General features: G+C 34.3%; 1 protein-coding gene across 2 annotated transcripts; it reads left to right on the top strand.

Moving 5' to 3' along the window:
- Positions 1–153: 153 nt before the first annotated feature.
- Positions 154–12,877, top strand: LOC149726311 (uncharacterized). Of its 2 annotated transcripts, none has more exons than XM_089890292.1 (18): positions 154–566; positions 1,373–1,567; positions 2,346–2,524; positions 3,951–4,063; positions 5,604–5,743; positions 6,218–6,307; positions 6,683–6,793; positions 7,095–7,154; positions 7,400–7,510; positions 7,898–8,430; positions 8,825–8,894; positions 9,170–9,326; positions 9,828–9,915; positions 10,398–10,473; positions 10,614–10,648; positions 11,029–11,132; positions 11,371–11,453; positions 12,592–12,877. In XM_089890292.1, the coding sequence occupies exons 1-18, from the start codon at positions 399–401 to the stop codon at positions 12,649–12,651; spliced, it is 2,373 nt and encodes a 790-aa protein (XP_089746418.1). In that variant the 5' UTR covers positions 154–398; the 3' UTR covers positions 12,652–12,877. The 2 variants fall into 2 exon arrangements, with proteins under 2 accessions (XP_089746418.1, XP_089746419.1); XM_089890293.1 differs by lacking the exon at positions 3,951–4,063 and adding an exon at positions 3,433–3,545.
- Positions 12,878–13,185: the final 308 nt, after the last annotated feature.

Raw genomic sequence — 13,185 nt, 5'->3', positions numbered from 1 at the left:
ATCTGTCACAAATCAGCTGATTTTGTCTTGCGACAAATATTCCGCAAGGTGCAGCATGGAGCAAGGTTAGGATTATTTCGTGTTTACGTTTTGTTTAGTTTTCTTTAAAGTTCGTTTTTCTTATTTGATTTATTTTGTTCAGACCAAATTAATGTTTATTCATTGTCATATGGTATCCGATGTATACTCGGAAAGTAAATTTTAAACCTTATTCGATATTTTAAACTGTAAATAGGTACGTTTTTTGGCAGAGAATATTTGAATATTCCGCGTTTTAAAGGTCGTAGTTTAAATTGCAATCAATATAACCCAATATTCACTCACGTTACATAGAATTTGCAGATTTCAATTATGGATTTATAAAATAGAATCTCAAACTTAATGATACTTTGTCATAAATGGAGAAATATGACAACCTGGGCATGGTGGGTGAAGGCTCCTATGGGATGGTTATGAAATGTAAACATAAGGAAAGTGGGCAAATTGTTGCCATTAAGAAGTTTCTGGAAAGTGAAGATGACAAGATGGTGAAAAAGATTGCGATGCGTGAAGTTCGAATGTTGAGAGTGAGTTGTTGTTTTTAATCAACTTATTCTACTTTTGCTTTTGAAAATCAACTTTCATCTAATTTTACCCCTTAAAATGATTTTCCCTCTTTTTCCTTTCCCTTCTTTTAGTGTTACACGGAAATGTGCGCATTTTAGTTTTTAAATTTGGAAATTGTATTCGTGCTCATAAAAATACCATCTTGCATGCATAAGATTTCGTCAGGAAATGCCATGTTCTGCAGAGTGAGTGCTGACAGTAAGTTTGGCACAGTAAACACCAAATTAAACATTGCCTATTAGTTTGTACTTGGTGTAACTTTAAGGTAAATTTAATAGGTAATAACCACTGAATTAAATAGTGCCCATTTGTTTTTTTCCCCCTTTAAAACGTTCACTTTACTGTGCCCACATGTAAAAATGGTTCGCATGTCTGCCTCGCTAACCCAGAGATTACAGGTTCAAGGCTTATCGCTGCTTCCATTGGGGGGTGTACGTGTCATTTCCTTGGGCAAGACACTTAGCGGCAATTGCTCCAACCCAGTAGTCATTAATAAGTTTTGCTGAATTATCAGCCATACAGAAAAACATTCACCCATACTGCCATACAGTTAGATACTTGGTACATCTGGCATGAGGTGTATGAAACAAATTATCCGTGTTATAGCGACTAATGTTTTCTAGCCACGGGAGGTTAAAGCAAGATACGTTTATTCATTCATTTATATATTCAATATGTGCTGTTTAGAAAAAAACAAATTTCAGATTTACACGCATGTACATATTAAGTTTATCAACATATGTAATTTTTCCTTCGCTTTATGCAGAAACTCCATCACGAAAACCTCGTCAACTTAATTGAAGTTTTCCGTCGACGTAAGCGTCTTTATCTCGTCTTTGAATTTGTCGACCACACGGTGCTGGATGACCTTGAGAAATATCCTAACGGATTAAACGAGATGACAGTTCGAAAAATTCTGTGGCAAGTTCTTAGAGGAGTAGAATTCTGTCACAGCCATAATGTAAGTGTATTTCCTCTGCCTTTGTTAAAATGCAAAGTTTAATAAAGAATTAGAAATAATACTTAAGGGGCCATATCATATGCGAAACGTTGCTACATAAATCAATGAGGTTTTCTGTAAATATTATGAGTAACTGCATTTTTATATGGTTGACCCAGTAACAATTAAAGAAACCCATTGCATATGAACCAATTTGAAAAGTAGGCCTAAGAATTATAAAGTGTTTTTTCAAATAATAAATCATTAATCATCTACCACTAAAACGGTTAAACTATCTTATCATTTAAACATTGTTTTAAAAAGTTGGGTTAAAATTAATAGTAGTTAATAATTATATATAATCTATATATTATATTATATGTGTTGTGGACACGCCTCCGGGCACACCCCCGACAAGGGCGCACTTGCATGCCGTAGCCACGTGATCTGCGCAATGTGCCGCAATCAGCGTGGTTCGCACTTGCATGCCTTAGTCACGTGATTTGCCCTGCGCAATGTGCCGCAGTCAGCGTGATTCATTATTAATTGTGTAGCTATGTAGTTATTTTGTGTAGCTATGTAGTTATTTGTGTCGCTATGTCGCAATTAAGTGCCCTATATATACGTGTGTGCTCGCCTTAGTTTTCATTCGCTATTCGAGCGTTTCATTCGCTATTCCAGCGTTTCACTTTACAATTTGGCGTCTCAATACAAACCCAAGAACACAACAGAGTTATTGGCGACGAGGATGGGATTCGAACCCAAATAATCTTGATTTTCTTATATTATAATCTTACAGATCATACACAGGGATATTAAACCTGAAAATATTTTAAACTCACGATCGGGGGTCATCAAACTATGTGACTTTGGTTTTGCTCGGACATTAGCTGCTCCTGGTGAGGTTTATACGGATTATGTGGCCACTAGGTGGTATCGTGCGCCCGAGCTGTTGGTCGGAGACACCAAATATGGAAGGTAGGAAGTCCAGAGTTATTTTTAAATGTTGGGTTCTATGGAATTAGGTTTGAGTAGCTGGGTATATTGCCAGGGACATATTTTTAAAATAGTATATTGATATATTTATATGAATATTTTAAAACACAAAGTCTTTTAATTTATTAAACTAACACCAAGGACAAACTGATACGTAGAACGTAGCCTTCTGCTTTTATTCAATCAAATCGCTCTGTTACACTTTGGTTGCAACAAAATGCATGTCCATTGTCCAAGCACCATACCAATCAAGTCACAGAAAAGCATTAAAGCAACCCCAAACCTAACGGAACGTAGTGATTTGATTCATTGTCAAAAGGTATTGCTGCGTACCAGTTTGTACTTTAGATTATGGCTTCCAGGAGACATAGAATGTAGGCCAGAGTTGGTCCATTACCCCAGTGTAGTAGGGGTTAGTTGAATAGTTGGTATAGTGAATCCATTCTATTTATATTAGTTTCATATTATTTACTTTCATATACATGAAATTAGTATATAGATAAATATATATATACATATAGTAGTTATATTGTAGTGGTACTGCATTTGTATTTAATTACTAAGAAAGAATTGCATGCTAAACAAATCGTCATATTAAGAAAAGAAAGGAAAGACATTGCTAGTACGCTATGCAGTATTAAACGTAATCAAGATCATACAAGTTTAGTTTTACTGATAGCTTAAAAAGTGGTCCAGTTTTTGTTTTAGTGATCCAGTTTTTGTTGCTGTTTTTAAAAAGTGATCCAGACTTTGTTGCTGTTTTAATTTACCAACGTTAAATATAGTTGTATTGTTGCTTAGCCTTAAGCAGAGATGTAGTTTTTGTTACGGCCGAGTTAGTTTACCGACATTGCGCATGAGGGTAAGATGGTAAGAATGTTTGTTAGTAGAGCGGTGGATATTTGGGCAGTTGGATGTTTGGTTGGTGAGATGCTGCAAGGGGATCCAATATTTCCTGGAAAGTCAGACATAGATCAACTGAACAGGATTTTAAAATGCGTAGGTAAGGATTTTGTTTCGAATAGGTAAATAAAAAGTTTATAACTTAGTGTTAGTAAGTGTAGTGGTGAGTAAGCACATGGGTAATTGTTGGATATACAGCAAAATGGTATTTTCTTGAGTTTTTTTTTCGTCCAAATTTTATGTATTATATTGTGCAGTTAGACACTATGTTCTATTTTCATTCTTTTAAGTTATGTTTTTTATATTTATTTTCTTTATATCATTTTATTTATAGAAACCTCTTTTTTATTATTTCATTTGCATAAGTACAATTAGTCAATTAGTTTAGATAGTTTTATTTGATATAAAAACCATTTATTCTGTTTTTTAATTTCATTCTGTTCATAGCATGTTTAATTTATTGCATGTATCTTTCTAACCTCATTTTGCATGCCTGCTGTAACAGAGCTGTGGACATTTGGGCAGTGGGTTGCCTAATTACTGAGATGCTCACGGGTGACCCTTTATTTCCCGGTGATTCTGACATTGATCAACTTTACCATATTATCAAATGCTTTGGTAAGTGTAGAAATGGGTGCTTTTGTTTGTTAGGGGAAACAGAACACTTGGGTCCCCAGGATCTGTGTAGGATTTAGAATGAAAATTATAAAATATAGGAGTTGGAATAAAAATTATAAAATATAGGATTTAGAATAAAAATGATAAAATGTAGGATTTTGGATAAAAATGTTAAAATATAGGATTTTGGATTCGGTGAAATTATAAAAAAACTCATGTTTTACAATTTTGCGCAATACAAGCTGATGCAGAAACATTTTCATAAAAGATTTGTACTTGTATTAGTTTTGTAGTATAGTTTTTAACTTTTTAATGACATACAAATGGCATGCCTACAAATGACATTTTTAATGATATGCCTCTTAAATTACACACCAATGTGTCAGTTTAAGAAACTGTGATATTATAACATAATGTACTACCAACTAACAAATTAAAAAAAATTGCCAAAACTAACAAATTAAAAAAATGCATTACATTTAAAATACAGTTACACTAATAGTTGTCAAACATAGGGAACCTCGTTGATTAATGTGGTGAATACAATATACTTTGGATCTGCTTGTTCGTATAGACACCTTAAAACAAGTGAAAAGAAGTTTTAAAATTATAACTGGGATTTTAAAATATATTTTGTCACTCCTGTTTAAAATGTTTGGGTGATACATCACCCATGCACCGCCAATGTTATGCCCATGACATGACTAATATATTTGAAAAAACCTTGTAGTTGGCAGATACAAAAATATATACCTCGTCTACTGTCGTGGGAGGTACTTTTGTAGATGTGACTCCACAGACATTGTTTCTCAACACATTTCCTTTCATGGATTACTTTTGTTTTATGTCACAATCGCACACAATGGCCCACACAATGCTATATTGTCTTTCACTCGCTTTAGATTGTTACCAACGTTGTAAACAGACCTCTATTATCAAATGTTCTTCTGCATGTTGCTTTGATTTATTTTATTTTTTTTGTTTTGCTGTAACCAAGCATGAAATAACTGCTTGCAACTTTTATTCTGTTCAATATTTTGTTTGCAACTAAATTTTATTTTGTTTATTTTATAAAAAAAACTTCAGGGGTGTAACTTAAAGATGGAAAAGTGTTTTAGTTGAACATTTGTGTAATGGACTAGTTAAAAAACACAAGTATTAATATTTTGTTTGTTACCAGGCATACTGTAATGTAAAATTTGGGGGGTATAAGAACGTTAATTTTATTTTTAAAATGTTTCGTCTGTACAGCAAGGCTTTGTCATGCCATCGGGATATAATAAAATTAAAGTATTAAATCATGGGCTTAACTTCTGCATTACTTTACTTTTTCAGATAAATGTTTTCTTCTTTATATATTTCATAACTGCCTATTAATAACAAACAGAATCATTATATTCTTTGTTTACTACCAAATAGTTTACCACCAAGATAAAAGAATAAAACATGTTCCATCTGACCCCACCCTACTTCATTACAAGTTATACACTATAGTTGCCAAATAGAATATTCCTTTTTTAACCATAATCTCGACATCCAGGCAACCTGTGTCCTCGTCACCGAGAAATATTTCAACGCAATCCCTTGTTTGCTGGTATGAGACTACCAGATGTTCGCGACATCGAACCTCTAGAACGAAGATTTCCAAAATTTTCATCTGAAGTTCTAGATTTGATGAAGGTAGGTAATGTACCTCATGCACACTGTTACAACATGGGTGTCTTCTTATACACCAGTCACATCTGGTGTATTCATACATCTCATGCTCACTGTCAAGTTATAACATGGGTGTCTTCTTATACACCAGAAACACATGGTGTATTCATACACCTCATGCTCACTGTCAAGTTATAACATGGGTGTCTTCTTATACACCAGAAACACATGGTGTATTCATACACCTCATGCTCACTGTCGAGTTATAACATGGGTGTCTTCTTATACACAAGACACACATGGTGTATTCATACACCTCATGCCCACTGTCAAGTTATAACATGGGTGTCTTCTTATACACCAGAAACACATGGTGTATTCATACACCTCATGCTCACTGTCGAGTTATAACATGGGTTTCTTCTTATACACCAGAAACACATGGTGTATTCATACCCACAGTGTATTGGAATCAACATAGATATCTTATATTTACAGCAATGTTTACGACTTGATCCGAACGATCGGCCATCTTCTTCACTTTTACTTCGACACGAGTTTTTCAAGAAAGAAGGTTTTGAAGAAAAGGTGGAAATATTATTGTTTAAAACCATAGGCGCCAAACCGGGGGTGGACAGGCCAACCCTAGAATTTTCTGCACTGCATTAATTAGTAAACATTACAACCAATAATTTAGATATTTTACATAACAATGTGCGTCTAATTATCACAGCTTTCCATGCATTTTGACAAGAGGTTGTAGATATAAGTTATGCCACCCAAGGCACATTAAAAGACTAGCTGACCGTTGCACTCAATGTTATTGTTAATGTATTACAATTGTCTTAATAGATTAAATTTAATTCTTCTATAAAACATGTTATAGGATTTTTAAGTATTTCTTAATAAGAACTAGTATAACATAATTCACTGTGTTTGTTCTAATTGATTGACCCATGAAAGGTTATACCTGAGTTGCGTGCTCGAATCATGAAGGACAATGCACATAATGCTCTCTCTCGCAAGGAAGCATTAGAAAAAAGGGAACAAGAGAGAAGAAAGAAAAAAAGCAAGGTGAGCATTATTTCAAGCTGTTGAAACCTAGGTTTAGGTTTTTAAAGATTGAATTTTTATTCTACGCCACGGCACGAGAGACTTGGGTCATAGGCTCATTACCCTGCCTTCGGGGATGCTATAACCCGAGTGACTATTGGGTTGAAGCAATTAATATGCCCACATATGGCTTTTAGTGTCAAACATCAAACTGGGTATTGTGTGGTTAGGAGGCAAGCGCTTAACCACTAATCCATGGTGCTGCGTTATGGGTTAGGGACATTTATTTTAACTTGGGAAATTTAAAATAATATATTCCCAGGAAATGGCGGCAGAAAATGTTGATTCTAATTTACCGGCTGCTAAGAAACATGACAAAAATGTAAGTTATTCTAATGCTGCTGTTGCTACCAGGCATAATGTATTGTGAGAAATTTCCTCTGGTAAATAAAATAAAATGTTGTTATATCGCATTTGCACCTAACAGAGTATTGCTCAATAAAATGTTACTGAAATAAATACATTTTTTCATTTAAAATATTTTTTCAATTAAAAAGTTTTTTTTCTGTATTTTTTGGATGTTAAATTTTTATATTTTAAATTTCACCTTATTATATTGGTTTCCAGGTAAACTCCCCATCCAAACAGGAAATCTCGTCAGTTAAGAAAACATCGAACAAACCACCAGCTACAACCCCTCCTGTGGAGAACAAGAAGCAAAGAAAAGATACAGAAAAGGTTATAAAAGGGTTTTTGTTGTTGTTTCTTTGAGTCATTTCCCAGATTCTTACTTTACTCTCTAAGACCTTATTACTTTCTAGATGTTGTGTCTTGTGTGTATGGAGAGGTTAAACTAGTTTGAGCGCATTGTACATCTGGGGAAATAAGTGTTTTATGTTGGTTGTTTGCACACTCTGTGTGTCACACAACATTTTTAGAAACTTCTCCTTTAAAATTATACTTTTAAATTATTTTTTTATCAATTTCTAAATAAATAGCTCTTGTGGTAGAAATGTATGTGGTTCCGAAGGCTATCTGTAAGCCATATATAAGTTAGAACCACATCTAGCTTGTGAGCTATAGGATCTTATTCTATGCATGTAACGCTGGCAAATATTTTATTAGGAAAAGAAACCACTTTCACAAACTAAGACCGATTCTTCGAAGAAAACGACTCAAGAAGAAGTCTCGTCTAATTCTCAACAAAAAACAAAAAATTCTTCAAATTCTCACGAAAAAAAATCATCCTCAACGAAACAGGATTTAACTGAAGCACAACCGGTTAAAACCGCTCCAAACGGGATCTTGAAAACACCTCCAAGCAAGAGAACATCAAATAAATCGGAAACAGATGAAAGCCAGAGTAAAAAGAAATCAGAAAAAGCTTCGGGTGGAAAAACTAAAAACTCAAATCCAGAGAAAACGGCAGAAAATACAAGCGAGCGAAAACAACCAACTGTTGCCAGCGAAACGAAACATAATTCACCAAAAAAATCCGTTCATATCGCTGACACACCAACCAAATCTACCATCCCACCTATACACACGACATCCAAGAATTCCACACCTGATTCAATGTTATTGCTAAGTTCAAACACAACGCCTCATATACAACAGATTAAACAGACCAATGCTTCAACTGGGCCTCCAGCTTTTAAGTGAGTTTGGAAAAAACTACAAGCTAATATGCATAGCTAACATACATGTAAATATAATTGTTATGTTGGGTAAAAAAAGGAACAGAAACTGTTAATTCACTTCTTCTTTACAATAATTCAACTGTTTTCTTCTTTATATGCATTGAGAATTAATTTTAAACATTTGTTATTTGATAATTTACAAGCAGAAACATGATTATAATTGCATATCCTTATTCAAGGACAATGATCATGGGTTTACCACTAGAGGTGCCATTATTGTTAAGCTAGAATGTCAAAAATCCCATTTTGGTTAATTATTATATAGACCACAAAAACTTAAATATTTAATTCTTTGAATATGGCATATGTTTGTATACAGATTCATTTATTTATATTTTAATAATTATTACAGGGGTTCAGATAGAATAAAAAAGACCAGCACGCTAACTACGATTAAAAAAAATGAAAACTCCACCTCACAAGTAAGTTTGGTAACAATTTTATTATTTTCGAAATGTTTTTTCTGAAGTCCCTTTTTTGCACACCCCCATTGTATCGCATATGTTAGTATAAATGTTGCCAGCATTCATGTTTTAATTTTTTTTTTAACTTATTTAAAACAAAGTTAGGTCTATATAAATTGTTAAAAAGAAATGTTTTTCTTTTACAAAAAAGGAGGTGGTGAACCTCCGACCCCTTAGATGCGCCACCACCTTCAAACCTCACAAACACTTCTATGACCCCACCCTCTCCACAGGGATCATTTGACAGGAATATGTACCCCGATAAAACCTCCCACTTTGAGAAGATGATGATGAGCATGTCCGGAACAACATCCATCACTCATCCTGCAATCAAGAAGTCCAACATCGCAACATCCGGACCTAACCTTCCATTCTCACTAACCTCACCTGGTGGGTGGATTATGAAACCTATGATATATACATATAGATATAGTAGGGCTTACCGTAAGAGAGTCCATGTTTTATGTTCTCATCTCGTCTCATTTGGTAGTAACCAAAGAATATTCACAGAATTATAATCACGACTCTAAAAAAAGGGGTGTTAATTGATAAAAAGGCAATCCAGAAATATGGGGATTGGGTGCTAACATGTTCAATCTTACCCCACAGCCCACAGTACTATATTTGCTGTTGCTACAAACCACAGGTGTCTGTTTTTAAATTTTGCAGAAAATCTGGAATGACATTTCAAAATACAGTTAAACTAATAGTTGTGGAACATGGGAAATGTGCATTGTGGTGGATGCTGTATATGCAGTATTTTCAGCTATGCAGATTTCTTAAAAATTGTAATAGGCTACCCAGCAATATTAAATGAGAAGCAATGTTTGGGTCAAAAACTGTACTAGTGGGTGATATTATAATATTAAAACCGATGTTTAATGTTTGTAGGGGCGAGTGGATTGCATTCAAATTTCAAGAAAGAAGAAAAAAGTTTCCTGACGAACAGCGAGCAATATTCTAATGATTCTTATAAGAGGTAAAATTGTTTTAACTTGATAATATAAACAAGTAGTGCCTAATCTCTATCTTTTATTTACTTCACTTTTTACTTTTTTGTTTTCGCATGCAGCATTATTATAATAGCATAAGGCTGAGCAATCAGCCCAATTTTCGCCGAGTGCCGAGCTTTAATAAACCAGACAATCAGGCACAAGCCTGCAAATTCGGACACCGCTCCGCACATCCCTATAGATAACCCATTAGTAACCTTTACTTTAACTTCAACGTAATATTACTTGTGGGCCATTTTAAAATACTTAAGACCAATGTAAAATTGTGGAAAAATTCCCCAAAATATTGTCAAAATATTTCTTAAAACTGGGATTTTTGAGCAGTAAATAGAGCTGGTTGTAATAAATAATCAATTGTTTAGTATATTAGTCCTTGTTGTTATTACTAGATATATGTTAGGAAATAACCTCTTGTTTTGCTGAAAATAAATGAAAATACATTTTCCAGTGACATGAAGCAATCAACAAACTTTGAAGAGTTACTTAACCGTGAAAAATCACCCAAGCATAAAAGAGAACCAAAGGTGGAATAAAAAATAAATATATATATGTAAAATTAATAAATTTCCCATGCCATGTACAGTTTTTTTTATTTTTCAATGCATTTTTTTACCCAGGTTTATCTATTGTCGCATTATAATTTAAATTATGATTTCTTTTCCAGACATTTCACCTGATAAGTGAAGGCAAAACAACCAGGTGAGTAAAAGGCGCTGAGTTCAAGGCTTACTGTCGAATATCACATTGCAATATATACTGAAGAATTAATTACTAGCTTGAAACTTTAGGCTAGCCTGCCTACCCTGTCACTCAAGATTAGAGGCTCTATGATTGAATATAACGTATCCTGAATTTTAACACTTATAACTTGAACATTATAGTACACCCAAAGTTTAACTTACGGAAGCAATATACATGTAATAGCACACCTAGGATACAATCAAAGGGACAGTCTCTCCCCTATTTACAGTGCTTTCTTTGGTGTTCCTCCCCCCCCCCCTAATTTTTATCCTGCGTACCATTGTGTTCATGCAACCAATAATAAGGTACATGATGCTACAATTTATATTTTTACACAGAGAGTTGAAGTCAGAGAGTCAGCATACTAGGTTGCCCGATCTTAACCAGAAACCAACCATGAGCCAGGAATTTCTACCAGACCTGAAGAAGTCCGGAGCAGACGGTGAATGATTTCTTGTGTTTTAATGTTGAGTGATTAGCCTTGATTTTGAAAAAAAAAAACATTAAAACGCAAAATCTTTTAAAATCAGAAAATCACTTAAGACTTAGGGATTGCTGGAAGCTCTTTTAGTGGTTGGGGTGAATATACATTAAAACATGCCAAACTCAAGCACAAACATTTTTTTCTGACATGTATGATACCAAAACAGTGTCTACAACTCCCACGTTGCTCCATACAGGTGTAGTGAAAGTGAAAAAGACAAAACACAAGTTGGTATCCATCCCTACGTTAGATCATCCATCAAGACAACATAGAAGTAGGGTAAGTTATCTAATCTCCCATCTATTAATTATATTATTTCAATAAATAACTTTAATTTGTCCCTTCAACTATGGTAATAAAGATTGAAGAATGGTTAAACTTTATCGTTAAAACCTTTGTCGCCAACCATTGGGGAAGAGACAGGCTTCAACATCTGGTGAGGTCCATACCATAGCACCCTGGGTGTGTGGGTAATGGGCAAACTCTGGCGTAAAACCCAGGTCCCATAGGATGCCGTGGTACAGAAACTGATTTATATGGAAAAATGTCCATATACAGTTTAATGAACCAAATTTGGCCTAAAACCCAGGTCCCATACCGTGCCACGCTACAGGACCTCACCCATATAAAATGTGCATATACAAGGTTGGGGTAATGAGCCATCCCCAACTCTGGCCTAAAACCCCAGGTCCCATGGCATGCCACACAGTAGGCCCTCATTCTTATAAAATAGAGTTGTTCATGTTTGTTGTGACTAGAACTTCATTGTTCGTGGTTGAATAGAAGTATCAGGTTGTATGTAACGAAAAACACTGTTATTTGTATTAGTTACTATTATAAATAAATTTTGTTAAACTGGTATACTGGGCCAAGGGATTGGGTGGTTGTTAAAAACTGCCTTTTTAAATCTACCAAACTTTAGTCAAAGAGTATTAAGCCGTCAAAAAGCTTTTTTTTGAAAAACATTGATATTAGTTTAGCAAGCAAAAACTTTGTATATCGAGATTGGTGATTTTGTCTTCAAATGTTTTTTAACCGGATTTCTGCATAACACAACTTATTATAAATGAACAAGTTTATAAAAATACCTTTTTATAAAAATTTTAAAGGGAGTGTCGCAAAAGCCTATATTCATTTGTGCTTGCATGAGTAAACGCTACAACATTACTTCATTATTAGTGAGACAACTTACAAATCGGTATGATTGTGTCTTACTGGACACCACCCCCCCTGTAACCATATAAGAGATGCCACACTATCATATAAAACCTTTCAACATTTTATCTTATAACAATATACAGTGTTGACATTTTCTTTTCTATTGGTTGTGTTGTATCAAAGGACCAAAGGTTATATGCCACAACAGTTAACTTGTTATAACACAGGTGTCTAAACATTTTAACATGTATATTGACAGAGTCCATCCCCCAACCCTTCTCACCTGACAGACTCCAATTTTCCTCGAGTAAATTACTGAACAAGCCATCCTCTAACCTCACTGTGAATTCTTACTGTGAAGCACCTGACCATGCAGTTTTATAAGCCATGCTTTATGTGGAAAGCCATATCTAAGCATTTGTTTGCAGCTTGTTAGATTTATGCGTCCTGTTTGTACATATTGTATATGTGAGTGCACATTTTTTTTTTTCGTTTTATACATTTATAAATTTTTATTCTGAAATAAAATATATATTTTACTTATATTTTGAATGGCTTTATGTATAAGTAAGTACTTAAAAATGTCTTAGTATAATTTTGTGAACAAATAGTGAAACACAGTAACACAGTCTAATTTGTGTTAACACTCAATGGTTAATTTTAAAGTGTAGGTAGGTTCGCAAACATTAGGAAGTAGATTCCTAACATAAACAAGAGAGCAGAGCTCTAATGAAAGGCCACGTATATTACGACTTCATTAATAAAGATATCATAGAATTAGAAACGTATACTGCAAAATTTGTGAGGTACGCTGCCGTAAACATAGTTCGTCACCATTAGCATCGTTGTCTGT

This window comes from Ciona robusta, chromosome 12, assembly GCF_009617815.1.
Source record: "Ciona robusta chromosome 12, ASM961781v2".
Lineage (NCBI taxonomy): Eukaryota > Metazoa > Chordata > Ascidiacea > Phlebobranchia > Cionidae > Ciona > Ciona robusta.
This window is presented reverse-complemented; position numbering and strand designations above follow the sequence as displayed.

What these genes read in the sequence shown, in the direction of transcription:
- LOC149726311 (XM_089890292.1), top strand. Translation starts at nt 399, where the DNA reads ATGGAGAAATATGACAACCTGGGCATGGTGGGTGAAGGCTCCTATGGG. An exon ending in AAGTTCTAGATTTGATGAAG is followed by an intron (nt 5,744 to 6,217) that starts GTAGGTAATGTA and finishes TTATATTTACAG; the next exon opens with CAATGTTTACGACTTGATCC. An exon ending in AGCATAAAAGAGAACCAAAG is followed by an intron (nt 10,474 to 10,613) that starts GTGGAATAAAAA and finishes TTTCTTTTCCAG; the next exon opens with ACATTTCACCTGATAAGTGA.